At 38.4% G+C, this 23,224-nt stretch overlaps 1 protein-coding gene across 1 annotated transcript in view; it reads left to right on the top strand.

Annotated features, from left to right (window-relative positions):
- Positions 1-2,940: 2,940 nt before the first annotated feature.
- Xk (X-linked Kx blood group) overlaps positions 2,941-23,224 on the top strand; it is a 39,789-nt gene continuing 19,505 nt past the window's right edge. Inside the window, exons 1-2 of the mRNA XM_048336390.1 lie at positions 2,941-3,390; positions 12,544-12,806. Of these exons, the coding sequence (XP_048192347.1) occupies positions 3,146-3,390; positions 12,544-12,806 (508 nt within the window). The 5' untranslated portion in view covers positions 2,941-3,145. The remainder of the gene's footprint in view (positions 3,391-12,543; positions 12,807-23,224) is intronic.

Here is a 23,224-nt window from a genome sequence, read left to right as displayed (position 1 = left end):
TGTCTTCTGAAGATTGTAGCAGCAGTAGAATTGCTTTGCTCTTGTCAAATGCAATGTAACATGTATTTCTATAGACTCTCCAGGAGTAGAAGTGGAACATTCTAAGTGAAAAAAATGGCTTTAGAATCTGATAATGCAGTGGTAACCTATCCTCTTAACAAGGTTGACAGGTTTCCTAGCATTGAAGATCTGGGGGATCTCTGTTTCAAAAGGATATTTTAAATTTCAATCTCTTGGATTTACTGGTACTAAATTAACAAAAAATTTTAAAATGGATTTTATAGAGTTCAATTATTAGCAAAATATATTGGAAAGTCATATCTAACTGGGGAATAGTCAATGTATTAGATTTGAAATGTGCATTTCCCAAGTGAAATGCATTTACTTTACCAAAACATTTTTTGCACAATTTACAATATGTTTAGAAATATGATTGTATCATTAGAGAAAAAAATCATCTTCCCAATGATACATTTCACAAGCACCAAATTAGTGCACTTCCTTAATCATTTGGGGAGAGGTGACAAAAGAATAACCTGTCAATATAGCACAACTGCTCATTCCTAAGTACTATTGAATTTTGAGTAACTACTCAATGAATTTGTATTATTAATAAAATTGTACTATTTTCAATATATCTAACAGCACAAATGCAGTAAAAAACATAAAATTATTTGAAAATATACCACGTAATGGAAATTCGTTATTATAATCTTAAATTCACTCTAACTTTTATTAACATTAAATCAAACACCAATTATGTGTTGTATATAACTAAAATTTTGGAAGACATACAAGATGAGAGGCTTTTAAAAAAAACAATGCCTTTTGCCAAAATAAGTTCATTGACCTCTTATAAACTATTGTTTTCCTTAAGGCACATTGAAAGACATATCAGTAGCAATTAGCTCTAAATTTAGAGCAGAAATTCTGCTAGATATTTTATTATATTACAAAAATCCTACTACTATATTTTATTATAAAACAAAATTCTCAAATATTCTGATATGTTACATATAATTGCACCAACACACCACTTTCTGTAAGTTTAGTATGTACATAATAATTTTTAAAGCATTGAGTATTTGGGTCCAAGTGCGAATGTATAATACAATAGATGCTATTACATTGATCTCTTATGAAAATCCACTTAGGTGTTTGACAGGGAAACTAGCAATCATAAACTATAATGTACACATGATTCTCAAGGAATTTTACAGAAAGATATGATCAATGATTTAAGTGAGTTGGTGTATAGGACAATTAACAATCAACTTACAAATGCTGACCAAATTTTAGCTTTTGGTATCAGTTGTTCCTGGAAGGAGGAAAACAGTCTGTTAATAAAGCTTCCTCTTTCTGAAGAGGGATGCCTGACAGTCCACTGCATAGTATAATGAAATGGCTTCAGAAACAAGATTGAGTCAGAAGTTTAGAGATGCACCTTACTGTTTATAAGACTGCTGTTACAATATTCTAAACACTGTGATCTTTCCAATGTGTTTGCTGTATTCTTTTTGTATTGTAGAAAATAGTTTGCCATAAACTCGACTTTATAGTGTTTAAAGTGATGTTATTTATTGGCTTATTGCCTTCCTTGCTCCACAACATGGTCCACTTAATAATATTGTAAAACCTGTGATAATCTTTGGCCTTAAAATAAAATCGAATGCTAAATAGTTAGAGTTTTATTTACTTTTAAGCTACTAATTAATTTTCCTTTTAAAGCTAGCTACAAAATAAAATATAATATAAATACTCTGTAGTGCTGCTGCTGATTCTGTGTTTGTGACTGTTTGTATCTTGATCCAGAACATGGTGGCCTGCTGGGTTTTATAAATAGACATTAGCAATCCTTTTGGAGAAAGAGCCTGGTATCTCTCAGCTGTTGGCTGAATTCTCTCCTCAGCCCTTATTTATAGATTTTCCCATGTCATGCACCAACCAAGGAAAACAGCCTATCTTGTTCTCCCTACATTCTTCATTCATTCTTGTCTTCATCCCTTCAGAAACTTCACATACTATTTGTGTTTACATTATTTTCCTAAATAGAAAAATGCCTGTGATGCCTGAAAATTGAAATCATCCAAGCAGGGAAGAGGATGTTATTATTCTGAAAGTGTAATCCCTGTGTAGACAGGGTAAAATTGAGTTTTAGAGGGGTTTAATGATTCCATAATGATGTGGAGTGGGTTAAGTCCTTCTTGATGTCTAGAACAATTGAAAGTTCAGTGGGTAAAAAGGAATTGTCTGACTCTTAGGGTTGGCACAGTAACATGCAGAGTTATGCCTTGGACTACAAGACTGCTTCCTTATTAGGCCCTGGTCTTTGACCTGCCTGAGTTAGTCACACTTAACAGAAGAATAAATTCTGTAGGCAGTTTTTCTGGGAGGGGAAGACTCGCACTAGCTTCTAGCTCCTACCTATGATCTTCAGAGCCTTGTATTTGAAAGATGAAGGGACATGGCCACAAGGCACAGTGATCAAAGAGAAAAATATTCTGCATTAATGTGATGGGTATATAACTATACACTAGAAAGTTGAAAAGAATATGTGTGGGACATTTATTTTTAAATAACAGGAAATTGACCCTTTGAAGAATCTGGCATTTCATCGGCCCAGAAAAGAGAAACTGGGGTGTGAAAACATTCAGATCTCAATTTGGGGCCCCTATTAGTTGCCATTTTTCAAAGAGGTTGTAGATCACCGAAGGAGGGACACTAGGACCCAGAGGACTCGAGCACAAGGCCGGCAGCTTGCTAGCTGGAGCCCTAGCAATGGAGAGTCTCCAGGTGCAGGTTCGCAGCCCGCCTAGAGACTGTCACCTTTGAGACGCCGCCAGCATTCTGGCGCGCGGGCGGCGCACAGTGCGCGTGGGCGTGTCCCCGCGGCCACGCTCCCAGCCCCACCCCAGCCAGGTCTGTTTGTCCCCCCAGGCCCCGCTGTAGCGCCCGGGCCGCTTGGCCGGGCCCGCGTGCCCTCCGTGGGCTGCGCTGAGCACGAGAGCCTGTCAAAGCCGGGAATGCCTGGCCACCCTCTGCTAACCGCCGCCGCCACAGCCGCCGCCGCCGCCACCGCCGCCGCCGCCGCCGCCGCCGCTGCCGCCACTGTTTGGCCCCGGTGAAAACCGGTGACGGCGGGGAGATGAAATTCCCGGCCTCCGTCCTAGCGTCCGTGTTCCTGTTCGTAGCCGAGACCACGGCGGCGCTGTACCTGAGCAGCACGTACCACTCAGGCGGCGACCGCATCTGGCAAGCGCTCACCCTGCTTTTCTCTCTCCTGCCCTGCGCGCTGGTGCAGCTCACACTCCTGTTCGTGCACCGCGACCTCAGCCGCGATCGCCCACTAGTGCTGCTGTTGCACCTGCTCCAACTCGGACCGCTCTTCAGGTGCGTGTGGAAGCCCTGAGCCAGCTCTAGGCCCCAACCTTTGGCTGGTTCCCCCATCTTCCCAAATGAGGACAGGGGTAGGGGGGAGGCTTTCAGGTTGGGACTGGTGGCTGGACCGCAAGGCTGGGCCCATGGCAGACCCGCCCTGCCCTCCCCCTCCTCTTGCTTCACCAATCTAGTCACAGGAAGGTCTCAAGATCTTTTAGAAGGATTCTAAAGTTGGGGTGCCCTGCAGTGCTGAGCAAAGCCATCATATTTCATTGGCTACCTCCACTTGAATTTAACCAACAAAAATGGCAGTTGTTGGGTCTCATAAAACACATGGCTTTCTCTGTAGTCAAGTGGCTGAGCTCCAGCACCTTTGGCTTGTGCAGTCACAGACAGTTGAAAAGTGTGTTCTAAACCATGGTTACAGCCAAGCATATACAGGTCATTTATCAGACACGTGGAGCTCACTGTGTGTCAGGCACTGTTCTAAGTGCTTTGGAAATGCTAATCTGTTTAATTTGTACACAGAATTCCAGAAACCCATGCGTTATTTTCTCTGGGGGGAGGGAGGTGAAAAATGTTATGGAATGTATTTCTGGTAGTAGAAATGTCTACCGGAGCTATCTATAAAAAGCATAGTCATGAAAATTATAAATATAGTCTCTATAACATAGACTATATAAATTTAGGCATAGTCCAGAAAGATAAGATTTTGCTGTGTGTTAAGAAATACTCTTAATGGCATTTCTAGAGACTTGTTTTAAAACACAAAGTCGTAGAAATATATCGTAATGAAAGCCGACTTTGACTCATCTGAGGACCTTAAAGGGAATTTTGAATGTACGATTTTCCTATCTTTCATATTGTCAGGAAAAAGTAAGACAAAGGGAAGGTCTCTTTGGTTTTAAAATATATTTCGAATTAGGTTTAGATATGGAACGACAGAGAAGTTTGAACAGACATACCTCAGCTGCCAGAAACGTAGCTAACCAGCAACCCTTACAATTAGGAACTCAACCCCTTCCCCTCCCAGACACACACAAGGTCCAACAATAGCAAGATACATTTCATAAAGCACTTCTTTGAAACTTTTGCACTTCAGTATTGAAGATAACTAGTCTAGCTGAAACTCATAATATTGACTTGTAGTTTACACAATCAAGGAAAACTTGGTGACCAAGTTTCCCATTCTGAAGAATTCTTCTCTGAAGAGAATTCTTTTTTTTTTTCTTTTGGCCAGTCCTGGGCCTTGGACTCAGGGCCTGAGCACTGTCCCTGGCTTCTTTTTGCTCAAGGCTAGCACTCTGCCACTTGAGCCACAGTGCCCCTTCTGGCCGTTTTCTGTATATGTGGTGCTGGGGAATCGAACCTAGGGCTTCATGTATAGGAAGCAAGCACTCTTGCCACTAGGCCATATCCCCAGCCCCCTGCAGAGAATTCTTGAAGGCAAGAGAAACAGCTATGCTGACAGTAATGAGAAGTTGCTATTGATGTCTTGACAGAAAGGGAAGAATCAGAAAAATGAAAGACAGAGAGAGTGAGGGAAATGTGCATAGCACTGCAACCTGGGGCCATTTAGTAAAGAGAATCCATCTAGCCATGCAGGACTTGTTCCTGTGAGTGTTGCTCTTCAGTAAAATAAATGTGGGCAAGTTACTAGTCATTTCATTACTACCTGTGTGAAAATCAAGTGGGGGACATGGGGAATTGACTTTTTTATCTTTCTTTCTTTCTTTTTGGTGCCAATCCTGGGGCTTGATCTCAGAGCCTGGGCTTTTTTGCCCTGAACTTTTTTGCTCAAGGCTAGCATTCTACCAATAGAGCCACAGCTCCATTTCTGGCTTTTTTTTTTTTCAGATAAGAGTCCACAAACTTTCCTGCCAGTCCTCAGATCTCACCATCCTAAGTTGTTAGGATTATAGGTAGCAGCCAATGGCACCTATCTGGGAAATGATATTTCTTAAAAGCTACCTGTGAACCCATGCTGGTGGCTCACACACATAATACTAGTTATTCAGGAGGCTGAGATCTTAGGATCGATGTTCAAAGCTAGCCAGACAGGAAAGTCCATGAGAGACTTTGTCTCCAGTTAATCACAGAAAGAGCTAGAAATGGTGCTGTAGGTTGTGGTAGAGTGTTAGCCTTGAGCAAAAGGAGCTGAAAGACAGACAGCACGTAGGCCCAGAGTTCAAGGCCCAGTATTGGCAAAAAAGAAAGCTACCTGTGCCACTCTACCACTGTGATACACCCCTAGCCTTCTATCCCATTTTATATATACGAAAAGTGAAGACCCAGAACATGTTCCCAAGGCATCTGAAAAAATAAAATTGGGTTATTTGGGTTCCCTATGTTCAGCAGATGAAAAAAAAATGGAGTGTGCAAGACATTTTATCAGGATTTCCATCTTAAATTTTCAAAATTTAGTCATTTGGCAAAATTAAAAATTCAACACAACCTAAATAAGCAGCTGAAAAAAATGAGACTGTTCTGTAGTTACTGTCATTTAAAATGTTTCTAAACATTGAGTAACCCAAAACAAATGATATAATATTATGTACAAAAACAGGATGTCAAGTATAAACTTGAGGCCAAGGAAATAATTTCTAGATGGTAGAGTGTGATTTAAGTATTCAAAAAAACACAAACGTTTATCATTTTCTCCTTTATTAGATACTTTTCTTTGTTTTTCATAAAGCAACAAATATTTTCACCACTTTAAGAAAACTAGTTGATACTTTGAAGAGCTACATTTGCAGTTACATAGAAAGTTGCAACACTATGAAATAATTCAATTCCAAAAATTCTGAATGAGTCATTGTTTTCTCAGTAGAAGAACAGAATCATAAGCCATACTCTTCCATCATCAAGGAGCCTGTCATTCTAATGCAGCTAATTTATTTCAGGGAGATATTGGACCCATGATCTTAGAGCTGAGATATCTAAAATGTGGTTCCAATGCCTTCAGCTTCCAGATGAAAAGAAAAGTATTCTGTTTTTTTTGTTGTTGTTGTTGTTTTTGGCCAGTCCTGGGCTTGGACTCAGGGCCTGAGCACTGTCCCTGGCTTCTTTTTGCTCAAGGCTAGCACTCTGCCACTTGAGCCACAGCGCCATTTCTGGCCGTTTTCTATATATGTGGTGCTGGGGAATTGAACCCAGGGCCTCATGTATACAAGGCAAGCACTCTTGCCACTAGGCCATATCCCCAGCCCCAAGAAAAGTGTTCTGTTATTGTATATTAGAGTGACTTAATATCTTGCTGGAACTTTTCATCTTTACACAAATAGTAGCATTATTTCCCCCAAACAATACAGTGTTTCTCCTCTTCACTTCTCACCCTTGAACTTAGTGATATTTCTTTTTTGTTGTCCTTTTTTTTTTGGTCACTTGTGGGGCTTGAACTCAGGGCCTGGGTGGGTGCTGTCCTTGAGCCTCCTTTTGCTCAAGGCTAGCGCTCTACCACTTGAGCCACAGTGCCACTTCCAGTTTTTGAGTGGTTAATTGGAGAAAAGAGTCTCATGGAGACTTTTCTGCCAAGGCCAACTTCGAACAACAACCTTCAACATCTCAGCCTCTTGAGTAGCTAGGATTACAGTCATAAGCCTCCGGCGCCTGGCTCTTAGTGATATTTCTAAGTTGTTTGGGGATCAGTTAGCTCTCTTTAACATTGGGTGGGCATTAGCCAAACTCCTATTCTTTCTAAGTAGATGCTGTTTTGGAGTGCATTCAGGGTTGGGGTAATAGCTCAGTAGTAGAACATCTGCCTAGCATACTCAAGACCTAGAGTCTGTTCTCCAGCACCACAAAAAAAGGCAAAATAAACTCCTGTAATACATGGATTAAATACAATTGGTCCTGTCTTCTTTTGATTTAAGGAGGCACAAGATTAGCATTTTATTTTATTGCTATGTTCTATTTTAGCCTTATATTTAAATCTGTAGCTATACTTCATACAGTGGCTTCTATATCAGGTCTAGATTGAAATATAAACTATAGGTAATACCTTGAATTTATTTATTTCAATTTTAAGGACAATCTCTGAATTGTAATAAATATTCTGGAAAACTAGAAGGGGGCCATATCTTACAGACAAAACATAAAATATTTCAATTTAAACTTATTTTATTTACATTAATTTTCATAAACTTAGAAAAGTTATACAAATGAGTTACAAGCTTGAAGAAATCTTCGATTTATATTGCTATTATGAGAAAAGGTACAGTCTGAGTTTACAAAACACACTAAGAAGTTTCAAAATTTTTGTAGAACATTTCAAAAGTATGAACTTTCAAAAGAATTAAATAATAGTATCCACTTGAAGAACATTTATTTTATTGGCAAAGTGTTTTTATACACTATATTTAATTCCATCCACTGTAAAACACTGTGAGCTGTCACTATCTTATTTTTACAGTCCAGGAATCGAGGTTCAGAGAGATTAAGCAAGCAGCTCTTCAAAGGTCTCTCAGCGTTTTCTATTTAACATATTTGGTTCTAGTGTAGCTGCCCAGAGCGTGTGTGTCATACAAAGATAACAAAGTTTATAGGAAATCATAGTATTTCTTTGGAAAAAAGTATTTTTACTAATGTCCTTGGTACAATTCATTCCTTATGCTGGCACTAACATGGAGAGCTTTTAGCTATTCAAATGAGAATTTTTATATATATGTATATTTCAAATGTAATAAAACATAAAAGAATGGATTAAATTATTGTTGATGATTACCTGCATTAGGGGATACCAAACTGTACCTCATTGTCAAGTGCCCCCACCACCTGTTTTTGCAAATTAAATTTTATTCAAACACAAAGGAATGATTTTGATGGAAACATTTAATGTGTGGGGTTTTTTTGCAAGTACTCTGGCTTGAACTCAGAGCTTCATACTTCCATTCAGCTTTCTAGCTCCCACCTGGCATTCTACCACTTGAGCCATGCCTCCAGCCCAACTTTTTGACAATTGGAAAAGGAGTCTTGAGGATTTTCATTCACAGCTGTCTTCAATCATCAATCTGCTAGGTCCTACCATTCTGAGTAGCTAAGACTACAGGTGGGAGACACCAGTGCTCAGCGTAATTTGTGAGTTCTTTAGACAGCCTTCTAAACAACAAAACAATGAAGCACAATCCCCTGAAACACAATTAGTTATATAGATCCTGTAAAATTTCAGAAAAAAAATTAAAACAACAAAAAAGAACACTTGGTAAAGGCACTTTTTTTTTAGTTTCCTTAAACAGTAGTGGTAAAAGGACTTGAAGCTGTTCATGAGATTTATTTCATACCTATATGTGTAAAATAGTTGAGATGGGTGCTACTGGGTCATGCTTATAATTCTAGCTACTCAGTAGGGTGAGATCTGGGTAGTCATAAGTTCAAGGCTAGCCTAAGCAGAAAAGTTTGCTAGATTCCATCTCCAAAATAACCAGCCAAATGCTCAACTTGTATAATACCAGCCTAGCTGGCACTTCCTCCCCCCGCCCCCCAAAGACAAACATATGACAAATGTATTACCTGGAAAATGCAGTGAATTCTAAGAGGTTCAATCTGGCCTTTAGAGCTACCTGTGTCATTAATTTTCTCTGGATCTTTTTTTCATTTCCATTCACTAACCACTGAAGTTTTATTTTGTCAACAATTCTATGTGAGTCTCATTTCATACGGTCCCCTTATCAACAACAAGAGAATCTCACTCTTCTCCAAACTATTATTTCATTCCTCCTGCTTTTAGCATGCACGGGTGTTTCATTTGTTTGTTTTGTTCTTTACAGAGTCTAAGTATGATTTCATTATGTAAGTAAAGCATATTTGTTGTTGAATTTACAGAAGAGCAGAAAACATATGTACACAATGAATGCAGGCTAGGAATATGGCCGAATGGTAAAGTGCTTGCCTCTTATACATGAAGCCCTGGGTTCGATTCCTCAGCACCACATATATAGAAAAAAACCAGAAGTGGCGCTGTGGCTCAAGTGGTAGAGTACTATTCTTGAGCAAAAAAGAAACCAGGGACAGTGCTCAGGTCCTGATTTCAAGCCCCAGGACTGGCAAAAAAACAACAAAACAAAACACAGTGAATACAATAAAACCTGTAATTTGATTGTCTAAACATAATTCTTAATATTTTGTTGGATATTCTTACTACTAATATTTCTATGGTGATATCTTTATAAACTGTCTCTCAGGGAAAATGAGCCCTGATTTTTAGTGTGTTTTTTTAAAAATTATTTCCATAGTGTATTTATCCCCACCAAGTCAGATCAGGTAACAGCCTGGCTTACAATTGTGTTTTAACAAATATGTTTTGAATAAGTTGTTTTTGAGTATGTTTTGAGTAAAATGGGCCAGATTTATCAGTCTACTATTTACATATGAGTTTGTGTAATTTGGTGTATACATATATACGATTCCACAAATAATGGAATTTTCTCTTTATATTCCATTTTACTTCATTTCTTTCACTTACTATACATGACAACAATGTTTCAAATTTTGTTTGTTTTGTGCTGAGGATCAAACCTCAGTCTCATGCATGCTGAGCAGGTGCTCTTGCCAATGAGATATAACCCCAACCCAACAATTTCTATATTAGTTGGTACATTTCTTTATTTTTACTATTTTATTATTACTTCATTGTTTTTAAGTAATTGTACAAGAGTTTCAACTCAACGTGTCAGTTTATGAGTACAATACATCTTTATCAATCATTCCTTTCATCATTCTCTCCCATCTCTCCCAACCTCACCCATCCCCTCAATTTTCCTAGTTCCATTTTTACACACACACACACACACACAATGTTAACTGATGTGTTTCTAGGTTGCCAATTTAAAGGACTGTATAATATTTTATCTGATGGATATATTATGATTTATTTAATCTTCTTTCATTTGGAGGGCCTTTAGAGTATTGCATTTTGCTATAAAAATGTTATGATTGGGCTGGGGATATGGCCTAGTGGCAAGAGTGCCTGCCTCATATACATGAGGCCCTGGGTTCAATTCCCCAGCACCACATATACAGAAAATGGCCAGAAGTGGTGCTGTGGCTCAAGTGGAAGAGTGCTAGCCTTGAGCAAAAAGAAGCCAGGGACAGTGCTCAGGCCCTGAGTCCAAGCCCCAGGACTGGCCAAAAAAAAAAAGTTATGATTCCATTTTTTGTAGTAGCTTCTTTTTGAGATGATAGATGAAAAACATTTCCTAAATTAAGATATTGATGTAAATCTTAGTTGTTTAGTTACATACTATCTTTATTCTTTGTATGTCCCATTACTCAGTTTAAACGTCAAGCACCTCTGAATGAGCAGTAGCCTGCTGTCTTTGCTTTCTCCTGAGCATTTTGTAAGCATATCTTTGTTCATCACTTAATTGAAAATAAACATAACAATCTATTTACCTTCTAGTCTGTTATTTTCAGCTGTCCAACAGTCTGAAGCAGTTAGGCCTTTTCAGTCTTCAGTCATAGATTTGAGTTTTGCACCACCTGAACTTGAACACATGACCTGAACTTAGTTTACTTGATAAGTACTATTTTCTGAAACAACTAGTCCATGCTGTTTGACATGTCTTCATGCGATAATATATTAAATTATTCTTGACCCTACTTGGGCAAAGGGTAATAAACAAGTGTCTTTCTCTGTTTCCCTCTTTCTTCTCTCTCTCTCTCTCTCTCTCTCTCTCTCTCTCTCACACACACACACACACAGACACAGACACACACACACACACACACACACACACACACACACACACACACACTCCTTTCTTCCTGGAGCAAATGAACAAAGGCATTAATCACAAAATATGTCCACTCTGTACTCACAACAAAAGTTCCTGTGTTTCCTTTCTTACATCTTGATTTTATTTTATTATGACAGATCATAAGTATATTCTTATAGCCATAGTTACCTCAAGGCAAGGGTATAGGGTTAACAATAGTCAATAAAGTAGATGAAGCCATATAAGCTTCTAGAAGCATTATAAGGTTGCTATGAAAGTACATGTTTCAGGAAAATGTCTTTCAACACTTCTTCAATCTGAAGCTTGAGCATTTCCGTTACTCCAAAGGAAACTCATTTGTTCACAGCCTTTCATTCTGAAAAGGTTTCAGATGCACAGAAAAAAAGGATACTACAATGATGTCTGGGGATCTAGCTCATACTTGTGTGAGGTCCTAAGTTCAAACCCCAGGACTGAAAAAATAAATAATTAATGTACAGTGAACACCAAAGCACCTACCACCTTAATTTTCCAGTGAGCATTTTCTTTCACACTTCTATCCATCAATCTGTGTGTACATGAGCCTAATTCAAAGTAAATCACAGGCATCTGCAGCCCGTCAGCATCCATATACCATTACCCAGAGAGGAAATTCCGATTCAAACACCAGCAATTGTTTAAAAAAGAGGGCAGGCTTGTAATTGCATTGATAAGACTGACTGCAAAGCCCTCAAGTATGCATGATAGAATTTATCCCTGCCTGTCCTATCAGGGCTTCTGAGGGCAAACTGGTCGATGATATTTTGTAATCATTTAGTGAAATCCAGGTGGCAAGCTGCCCTGTTGCCCAACCATGTATTCTGCTTTAACTTAGGGTGGTTTAAAACTTTTATTGTGTCTGGAACATTCTCTCTCTCTCCCTCTCCACCCCCTCTCTCTTTCTCTCTCTCCCCCTCCCTCCCTCTCTCCCTCCCTCTCCTTCTCCCTCTCCCTCCCCCTCCCCCATCTCCCTCTCCCTCTCTCTCCCCCTCTCTTTCTGTGTATTAGTGTTAATGCCATCTTCACAGCAACCTATTGCTCCCTTTTTTTCCTTTATAATTGAAGGAAGAAGTTCAGAAGGTAAGTTACTTTCCCAGAGATGCACAGCTATGTGTCCATGAGGAAAACCAAAGAATTTTCTCTGGTTCTAGAGCCTGAACTAATTCAAATTCTCTAGTAGGTTTTCTTGTTCCTGTGACATTCAGTATCACCTCTATTTGATTCATGCTCAATTCCCATTGGTCCCCTGGTTGGCCTGAAGAATAACTAAATGCTTAGAACTGGTCTCCTTAGAGGTAGACCAGAATAGTCAAGGCAAGGCTTTTTGAGTCAGGCTAAGTAGAAACTGGATGACTGGGCAAAGACAGGCTCATGTTTGTCTCTTAATTACTATGATTTGCTGATTTGTTAACAGGTGTTTTGAAGTCTTCTGCCTCTACTGTCAGTCAGGCCACAATGAAGAGCCTTATGTCAGCATCACCAAGAAGAGGCAGATGCCAAAAAATGGCTTTTCAGAAGAGATCGAGAAGGAGGTGGGCCAGGCAGAAGGCAAGCTATTCACCCACCGCTCAGCATTCAGTCGGGCCTCAGTGATTCAGGCTTTCCTTGGCTCTGCCCCACAACTCACTCTGCAGCTGTATATAAGCGTCTTACAGCAGAAAGTCCAAGCTGGAAGATGTATGTATATGTATATAGATATAAATATATATATATAGGAAAAATAAGTATCTTGCCTGTATTTTGAAGGTGAAAGTAGAAAGCAAAACATAGAAGCATTTGTTTCAAGTGAAATTCACTCCTATGTGCATTCGATCCTTAGTCTCTATGTTATAGGTACTAAGCCAAAAACATAATGGTAACCTTTTTTATTTTTTGCTTAGAATTCTGCATTTTGATCATCGCTTAATAAAGCTCCAACCCACTTGGGGTAGTCTTGAATTACCAATTTTTCCCCAAACCTCTGTTTACATTGGACATAGTGAAAAGCCTTCAAATAAAAAGGAGAAAAAAATCTCCTAAATATTGCTGTTATAGACGAAGAGCAGGTGCTCTTGTAGTTTTTAATGCATATATGCAAAATTATTTAAAAGGCCTAATTTGAAAAGCATGCCTGTTTTAGGGTTATGGTGACAGAGTGGAATCATTACAATAGATACTAAATAGTCCACAAAGCCAACAATATTTAATATCAAATTTCTTATAAAAAAGAGCTTACCAACCCTCATTATTGCTTTTCTGACAATTCCATTCAGAAAACTAACATCTATTTTGTCACATGTCAATATCACAAGGGATACCTGTGAGATATCCCCCTAACCTTGGAAAAATATAAATCCTATATGTTGTGTTAAATCATAGACCTGGAAACAATAAGTAACCACGATCTTGTTATATAGACAGATGGCTGCTATTTGTACAGGTTTTGATGAACACTATAATCACTGCCCAAATGTATCTGAAGATCTCACCTAGGAGGGGCAAAGCCTTTATAGAGCACAAACTACAGTGTATTATAGAGGCAAATGTTGTATGTTGAACATATTTAAGAAAGTATTTGGTACATGGTACAAACATCTGAGGACAGGATTAAACAACTCCAGGGATTACTTTGATCATCTAGCAAGAAACTGGAGATTCCTGGCATTATTTCAAATGTGTTTCCCTGCACATTGGCTGACCTTTTGCTTGAGTTGTTACTACAGCTCCAATCATCAGAGCTGCATTCAAGGAAGGAATATAGGTTGGAGGGGAAAAAGCAGATGTTCTTCTCCCTTTATTACTAAGTACACATTTTCTCACTAGGAATTTCCTTACTAGACTTGACTTTTGTTCTCAATAGCCAGAAATGATCACATGGTCACCTGGCTGCACATAACGCTTGGAAAGCTAGGCAGAAAAAGGATTGCCACCCATGGGTTAGATCAGTATTCATCAAACTTCACTGATAGTGATTAGAGTTACCTAGGGCTTTGTTATATTAAAAAAAAATCACAAGACTCATGTCTGGAAATTAGATATGTGATGGGAATGCAGGGTGTATCTCTTTCTTTTATTTCTTCTTTATTATGTAAACAAGGAATGCATGTGATTTTACTATCAGCAAAGTTAGGGAACATTGGATTCGAGTAGCTATGACCTTCTGGGGTTGTCACCCAAAACAAAACTGACTTCTCTTAAAAGTTATTTGGACGAATGATTATTGGATAGGTAGCTAACAGTGTTTGTCATGCCGTCTAAATGCAGGCTAGGCCATATAGAACTGTCTGTCTATATAAAGTCCATCAGAATGTGGCCCTATTCAGAATCCAAATTCTATAACCCTCTGCTCTTATTTGCATTTACTGAACAAACACAGATAAATTTGGCCTTGGAGAAAAGGTAGAGCCAGCCACAGGGTCACTGGCCAATTGTGTGGATTTTTTTAATGGTAATAAGATTTATAGCTTTTAGTATGTTCACAGTTCTGTAAATATACCATCATCACCACTATCTAATTTAGAACATTTTCATGAAGCCCCAAAAATAATCTTACCCATTATTAGTCATTCTTTATTTCCCCTGTTCCTAACTCCTAGAAACTACAAATATACTTTCTGTCTATGGCTTTTCCTATTGGACATATTTCATATGAATGTTATCTTGTACTAGTGGACAGTTTTCTTGCTTATAGTCAACAAAAATTATGTGTCAATAAGCTTCAGTGTTGAATGAGTTTGGCTATCCTGAGATTCCTTGAGTTAAATTTGTTCTCAGCATGGCCTTGGTCAAGTCACTGGACTCATCAAATCCAGTGAGGATGTATAAAGATGAAGCCCAGAAGACATTGGAGGTGTTCTGTGCTAGGAACCATCTTGGAGCCTGCTGTTGACCTTCCTAGACCTCACAGTGCTCTCCCTTTTCTGTCCCATTGTGGCTGGAACATTGGTGGTAGTTATGACTATTTCACAAATGCTTCCTTTGTGCCAGCCACTGTAATGGACATCATAAGCATTTCCTCCTACTAGAAAGAGCAGTACTCAGAGTTCACAGAGGAGCCAAGAATTAAAGTTAGATTTCTATGACATCATTCATGGATACAGTGAGGATTTACTGAGTATTTTCTATGTTGAAGACCCTTTGATGGTCTGTGGGAGATATCTTCTAAGATAAGAGAAAGACATGAAGTCAATGTTAATATGTTTGTGTTATTTCTGATAAATCCTTCAAAGAATAAGTTAGGGAGCCTCTGTAAGGGGGATATTGGAGCAATCTAACCAAGCCTAGAAAGTGAAGCAAAGATTTCCAGAACATAGATTTATATTCAAAACTGGCCCACAAGGCAGAAAAGCCAGGTGAGGAAAAGTAGATCAGTGTTCTAGGATTTTAAGCTTCATTCCAAGTATATTGGAAGGCACTGATGAGTTTTAAGCAATACAGTGTCATGATCGTGTTTCTTTTTTTTTTTTTTTTTTTTTTTTGGCCAGTCCTGGGCCTTGGACTCAGGGCCTGAGCACTGTCCCTGGCTTCTTCCCGCTCAAGGCTAGCACTCTGCCACTTGAGCCACAGCGCTGCTTCTGGCCGTTTTCTGTATATGTGGTGCTGGGGAATCGAACCTAGGGCCTCGTGTATCCAAGGCAGGCACTCTTGCCACTAGGCTATATCCCCAGCCCTCGTGTTTCATTTTAGAAATTAGCAAAAGATTGGTGGTGTGAGGGGAGAAGTAGAGAGGCAAGTAACTTGGTAATGACCTGGATTGGAATAGTCAGATGGATCACTAAGGAATATTATGATGGGGGAAGACTAATGGCTTTGCTGAACTGGATAGGAAAGTGAAGGAGAGGGTGGTCCCTAGGTCCCAGACCTAAGCAGCTATAGCCATACAGTAGTATATTTGTACTAGTACAGTATTCTTGAGGAGAAGTATTGTGTTGTTGTTTTTTATTTGCTTTCAGATTTAGACATTTGTTAAAAAGTATTTTCAAATCTTTTAATTTTTAGCTCCTGAGAGAAGATGCAGTTGTTAAAACTAGTTCAAAGGAGAATGCAAAGTATAGACACAGGAATATTCAGTACATGTTGAAATGAATGCATAAATGGAGATAAAACTGATTTGTTACATCATGAAAATGTGAACAAGTCATTAAATATATCTTTCCATGATGTACAAGCTACAAAGGGATATCAAAGATCTCATAAGCAGTGTGAGGCTCCAGTCAGAGAACCTGCACCTAGAATGGTGTGTGCAAGACAACACTCTTTCTATTCAACATGCTCTTTTTTTTCCAATCTGGATTGTTTTCCTTTATTTTTTATTTATTTACTTATTATTATCAAACTGAATTACAGGGAGGTTACAGTTTCATACGTTAGGCATTGGATACATTTCTTGTACTGTTTGCTACCTCGTCCCTTATTCCCCCTCCCCCCTCCCGTTTCCCTTCCCCCCATGAGGTGTTCAGTTCATTTACACCAAACAGTTCTGCGAGGATTGCTTTTGTAGTTGTTTGTCTTTTTTTACCCTGTGTCTCTCGAATTTGGTATTCCCTTTCAATTTCCTAGTTGTAATACCAGTATAGACGGTTCCAATATACTCAGATAAGATACAGAGAAAGTGTAGGTACAACCACAGGAAGGGTATACAAGAAGATCATCAATAATTGAAGCTCCAGTTACACATGGCATGTTGAAAGTAGTTACAACTGTGATATAACTATCGTTTCCATAACATGGAGTTCATTTCACTTAGCATCATCTTATGTGTTCATAAGGGTATAGCTATTGGGCTCTTGTGATACTCTGCTGTGACTTGCCTAAACCTGTGCTAATTATTCCCTATAAAGGAGACCATAGAGTCCATGTTTCTTTGGGTCTGGCTCACTTCACTTAGTATAACTTTTTCCAAGTCCTTCCATTTCCTTACAAATGGGGCAATGTCATTCTTTCTGATAGAGGCATAAAATTCCATTGTGTATATGTACCACATTTTCCTGATCCATTCATCTACTGAGGGGCATCTGGGTTGGTTCCAGATTCTAGCTATTACAAATTGTGCTGCGATGAACATTGTTGTGCTGGTGGGTTTAGTGTGATTATGTTTGTGGTTTTTGGGATAGATACCCAAAAGTGGGGCTGCTAGGTCATAGGGAGTTCTATGTTTAGCCTTCTGAGGAATCTCCAACTGCTTGCCAGAGTGGCTGAACCAGTTTACATTCCCACTAACAATGAAGTAGGGTTCCCTTTTGGCCACATCCCCTCCAACATTTGTTGTTGTTAGTTTTCTTGATACAGGACATTCTTACTGGGGTGAGATGGAATCTCAATGTTGTTTTTATTTGCATTTCTTTTATGGCCAGTGATGTAGAGCACTTTTTCATATGTCTCTTGGCCAATCTCAGGAGGCTAGGAAGTGGGCTAGGGTCCTCTAAAGTATGCTGGTAACTAAAGGAGGTGCCATCAACCCTGAGTACGGTGTTATTGTGATAACATGTATTATTTCTACTCTTTGAACAATGATTATCATGATTATATGTTAGACTGAATAATACCCTCCAAAGATACTCATATTCTAATCTCTATATCTTGTGAATGTCACTTGAAATGTCCACGGGGACTTTGCAGATAAAGAGACTGAGATGAGATTGTTGTGGCTACCCAGACTGCAGAGGACGAAGATGATGTGAGGTCTGAAGCAAGATACTTTACCTGCTGGCTTTGGAGATGGAGAAAGGAGGAACCAGGAATCAAAGAACACAGCTGTAGAAGCTGGAAAATGAGGGAAATAAGGTCTCCACTAAAGCCCTAGAAGGGAGCATGGTTCTTTGCCTAAGGAATTGTAATATAATAAATGTATATTGTTTTAAAGCCACCAAATCTGGCTAACTTGTTATAGCAGTCATAGTAAACCAATACAAAAATATAAATTATTTTACCACCTAGTATTAAGAGCAGAGCAATACTGTACAAAATGTCATTTGCATGGAGAACAACCTGGAATCTTTATTTGTTTCAATATAATATTTGAGGAACTATAAGCTCCTTAGGATAGTCTTACAAGTAAACTAATAAAAACAGAGCTGAATTTATAGTATTTTCACATATATATTGTGTTCCTATTCAGATTCTCTTTCCATGAATCTTCTCCAGTTTTCTTTATTCATTCACCATTTTTCACTATTCTTTCTCTTTTCTATTCTAGAACAAAAAGTCATATTCTTTTGGACAGAAACATTCTCTTTTCTTAACGTGCCCTTAAAAACTACAAATCTAGCTCATACCTGTAATCAGGCTCATACCTGTAATCCTAGATATTCAGGAGGCTGAGACCTTAGGATCATGGTTTGAAGCCAGCCCAGGCAGGAAAGTCCATGAGACTCTTATCTCCAATTAACCACCAGAAAACCGGAAGTGGATGTGGCTCAAAGTGGTAGAGCGCTAGCCTTGAGCAAAATGCTCAGGGACAGTGCCCATGCCCCAAGTTCAAGCTCTATTACTGAAAAAAGAAACTCGAAATCTTATTATGTTACTTATTATCTTATTATATCATAATAACCATAAATATCTTGAAATTCTTAGGAGAATCTCATGGATTTCTTTCATACATATTGTGACTTTTCCCCTTTTTCTGATACTGAGGCTTGAACTCAGGGCCAATACTCACTTGGCTCACTTGTTCACAGGAGCATTCTACCATTTGAGCCACACCGCAAGCCCAATATCTTGTTGATTAATTATAGATGTAATCTTGAGGAATTTTTTCCCAGGCTAACTTCAAGCCACAATCCTCCATACCACAGCCTCCTGAGTAGTTAGGACTATAGGCATGAACTACTGGTGTCCAGCTATAGTGTGACTTTCCAGTAATAACTTGTTACTTTGTAAAGAAAACTTAGGTAGAAGATAATTGAATTTCAGTCATTGTAGCACACTAGCAGGTCTCATGGATACCCCTAGTTCAGGCCTATACAACCACATAGTTCCCTAATCTAGTTTCATAATGGGATAGAAATATACCTAGTAACTAACTTACAGACACAAAGATAAAACCTCTTTGTAGCATGTGCAAATAACAAATGAAAGCATATGAGCTAATATGCTTATTAATCAATTTTTCAATATTCTCTCTTACTTAGAAGTGATCTAAAGGATGATTGCATGTCTAAACTCAGTTTGCTAAGAATCTTGGAAATTTTCCAGGTTAACTTACTATATAAAACCTCATCACTGTTACCAGAAAAATGATCCAATTTCCTTCAACATAAATTTAGGTTTTTTATAATCTTATATACTCATTATGGTAATTTTAACTCATTTTCATCAGAATCCTATAAAAGTTTAGGAAAAACATCCTGAGAGAGCATTAAAATGTATGTTTGTATTATGTTCAACTGATAAATCAGAAAAGACATACTTGTTTACATTAAACTAAAACTCTTGAGTCTTTACTTGCTAAAGATTTACATAAATTATGTAAATCTGAATTCTTAAATTTTTTATATTCACTTCTTGGGGCACATATGCTTTTGAGCTAGCATACTTTTAGTGTTCAGTAGTTTGGTTTTAATATTTTAAGAAATTATGCTATATATAATTTATATGAGCAATTAACTTATCTAAGTATGCCAATCGAAGATCTTTTAGTTAAAAAACTTTATAAACTAATACATCAATGCCATCCGGCGGTGTAAGGACATCTGAATTATACTCAGAGATACATAGGCACAGAGTAGAGCACACAGCTTCAATCCTGTGATTTCAGGCATGGGTCGAATTTTAACACAAAATGAGAAAACTTCCTCAGTCCAGATTTCAAATGTTTTCTTTCCAAATGACATGAAATGCTTGATAGATTTGAACTTAAATAAACTAAATAACTGTCAAGTAAATAATACTGACAAGCCAGATTCTTTGTTGCTTCTCCAACAATGAGGACCAATTTTTGTAATCCATGAATGCACTTAGAGATCTCCAAATATTCAGACCCTAAAATTTTAGAGATCTCCAGCTGTCCCAGCCCTAAAATCAAATTCCCAACCATTTCCCCCAGTAATGTGAAATAACATGATGCCAAAAATGAGTGTTTAAAATAAGATGAAAACACAAAGGAGTAGAGAGGCAAAACTTGGAAAATCCTATTAGCACTCTGGATTCACCTAACATAGCCAAGAAAAGATACTCTTGATCTTTGATTATACATAAGATGTACTTCTCTGTCTCAATTTTCTACCTAATTCTTATACATGAATCTGTTGGAAATCTTGCCATATGTTCCAATGTGGTTTAAAGACATATTCCAAAAAGGGCAAAATTATGTCATTCAAATACATAAAAAATGTACGTTATTTATTCATGAGGGAAAAGAGACATGTTATAGTCAGTATAAAAGAGAACAAATGAATGATGATGAGGAATGTTGAAATAAGTATATGATTAGAAACAACTCTCATTTTATTATAATTTGTGAAGAAAGACAATTGAACCACTATGGGACAATTCGTTTTGTAGGTGTGTCATTACCTGACAGTCTGTAACCTATATAGCAAGCAACAAGGGCTGTGACAACTACGGGTGTATAGCCCCTAGAGTGTGGCGATGGCAGTGCACAACTCAGTATAACTGATGACATATCCCACTCCAGGAATAATGGTGGATGCTTGGGTTCCAAAGCCCAGCAGATGTCCTCACAACCTCATCCATTGACAAAGCCACTGACAATTTAGAGAGCTCTGTGCTGTTGCCATCAGTAAATATTCCCAGAGACTTTAAATCTGTGAGTGTGCTTTGAACTTTTCTCAGTTTCAGTAATTTTTAGTTGGAACATCTATTGGATATCTAAGAGCTATATACCATAGAGATTTTGAAGATTTTCTGTTGAAATAGGAATGGATACATAGGCCGTAGAGCTTAATTTGGGGTCAATAGCAGACTCTGGACCACTTTGAGCCACGTGTTCATGTAGCCCTAGTGAAAGATTCTGTGCATTGTCAACATCCTACCTCAAGTATGTGAGGCTGCACACACTGAATTGTTTCTCTTTAGAGAAGAAAGGCTACTAGTTAATGAGAAGGCACATAGTATTTGTAACACTAAAGTATAGGAAGTTTAAGGACCAAGGCCAAAACCAAGACCCAATTCTGAGTGCTTGACCTAGAAACATTGCTTCTCAAGGACTTAGATAATGTTAGAAGGCACTCTATTTGACTTTTTGTCCTACTCCAGCAGCTCAGGCCTATAATCCTAGCTACTCTGGAGGCTGAGATCTGAGGACTGTGGTTTGAAGCCAGCCTCTGTAGACAAATCCTGAAGACTTTGAGAAGTGTAGTTCAAATGTTAAGAGTACTAGACTTGAGCAGAAAAAGCTGAATAAGAGCATCAGGAACTGAGTTCAGGCTCTTGTACTCACACAAAGGCGTACATGCACATGTGTGCACACACACACTCACAGGAAACGTCATATTTGGTGAAGTGCTCTTGTCACTAGAAAATCTTCCATATATAATAAAAAAGTCAAGTAACACTTTCCTTTTCCTTCAAGGATTACATCCGTTTTAGAGCCCTTTCAGGATTTTACAACATTGACATATTTCCCTTAACATAATTATTCCCCACACCTCAAGTTCCAGATTCTGTAAGGAAATACCTTGGAAAGAGTGAATGGAATAGAATATAGGGCATCTGTAATCTTTGTATTCGTGATGACAGGTTATTCTCTTTTCTGATCTAGTAAAGTCTCCCAAACCTAGCCAAGCACCCATTGCTCATGCCTGTAATCCTAGATATTTAAGAGACTGAAATCTGAGGACTGGGGCTTGAAGCCAGCACTGGTCAGAAAGTTCATGCAATTCTTTTTTTTTTTTACTGTGTTACATCAGTTTTAATGGGAATAAAAGAGGTTAAAAACAGCATATTAGTTGTTTCCATACTTGCCGGGATTGCAAAAGTCCTTGCAACTTGTATGAAGAGTATACTCCAGAACATTCTGCACTCCTTGGTGGTTAGAGCAATGCAGCTTGTAAAACATAATAAGAATTTTCCTATTCCAATTAAAGAAGGCATCAAAAACTAGTTGTGAGAAGATGATTATTCTCTAACTCCTGGATGCCAGGAAGCAGAGTTTCCAGAATCAAAAACAAAGCCTTAACTAAGAGCTCAAGGACCCACCCCTCAGGGGTCACATAGTTGGTTCTGTTGCCTTTAACTAATTTATCATTTAACACAAACAATTTAAGTTCATGCAATTCTTATGTCCAATTAAGTCATTTATAATACGATTTCAACACCAATTGTGGTAACATCAAAAATATATAAGCATCTCACTCATGAGTTGCTAAGCTAGAGTGATTTTGCTTAAGCTTGATGAGTAGTAACCAGTTATCTTGGGTTCATTGGGAATGAATGCTTTAGCATGGCTGTACCTGAAATGATGGTCCTCTGAAGGGCTAGCCTGGTGGTGACATACCTCTGAGTGGATCAAAGCATGGAAGCTTGCAAAGTTTCTTTGGTCTAGACTCAGAATAGGGGCACCATCACTTGTTCAATATTCTATTTCCACAAAGCACAAAGTGGATATTGAAAAATCTTTTTTGTGATAATATCTGTACTGAGATAACACTAGAATATTTTCATGTTATTACGTAGATTACAGCCTCATTTGAATTCCAGTCGGATGGTTAGACTTGAATTTTCAAAAGAAAATTTCACAAAAGAAATACTAGCTGGGTGCAGGTGATTTGCACCTGAGCTCTGAATATTGCTGTTGGAAGCCAGCCCAAGAAGAAAAGTCCAATAAACTATCAAAAATTTGCAAGTGGAGTTGGCCCAAATGATAGAGCCTTGAGCAAAAAAGCTCAGGGACAGCTCCTACACCCTGACTTCAGACCTCAGGACCAGCACACACAAAAAGAAATACTAGTATATCCATTACCCCTTACTGCTTGCATATCTCTAAATATTCACAAACAGCTATTTTGCCTCTATTACTTTTCTATTCTCCAGATCTTCCAATCATTTCTTCAGTCATGTCTTCGGTTGCATACTTTGTGGACTTCACTATCAAGGCTATTATGCCTGGTGTACTGTACATGACATCAAATACTGTACAGCAAATACTATAAAATCTG

This window comes from Perognathus longimembris, chromosome 28 (genome assembly GCF_023159225.1).
Source record: "Perognathus longimembris pacificus isolate PPM17 chromosome 28, ASM2315922v1, whole genome shotgun sequence".
NCBI classification, from domain to species: Eukaryota; Metazoa; Chordata; class Mammalia; order Rodentia; family Heteromyidae; genus Perognathus; species Perognathus longimembris.
This window is presented reverse-complemented; position numbering and strand designations above follow the sequence as displayed.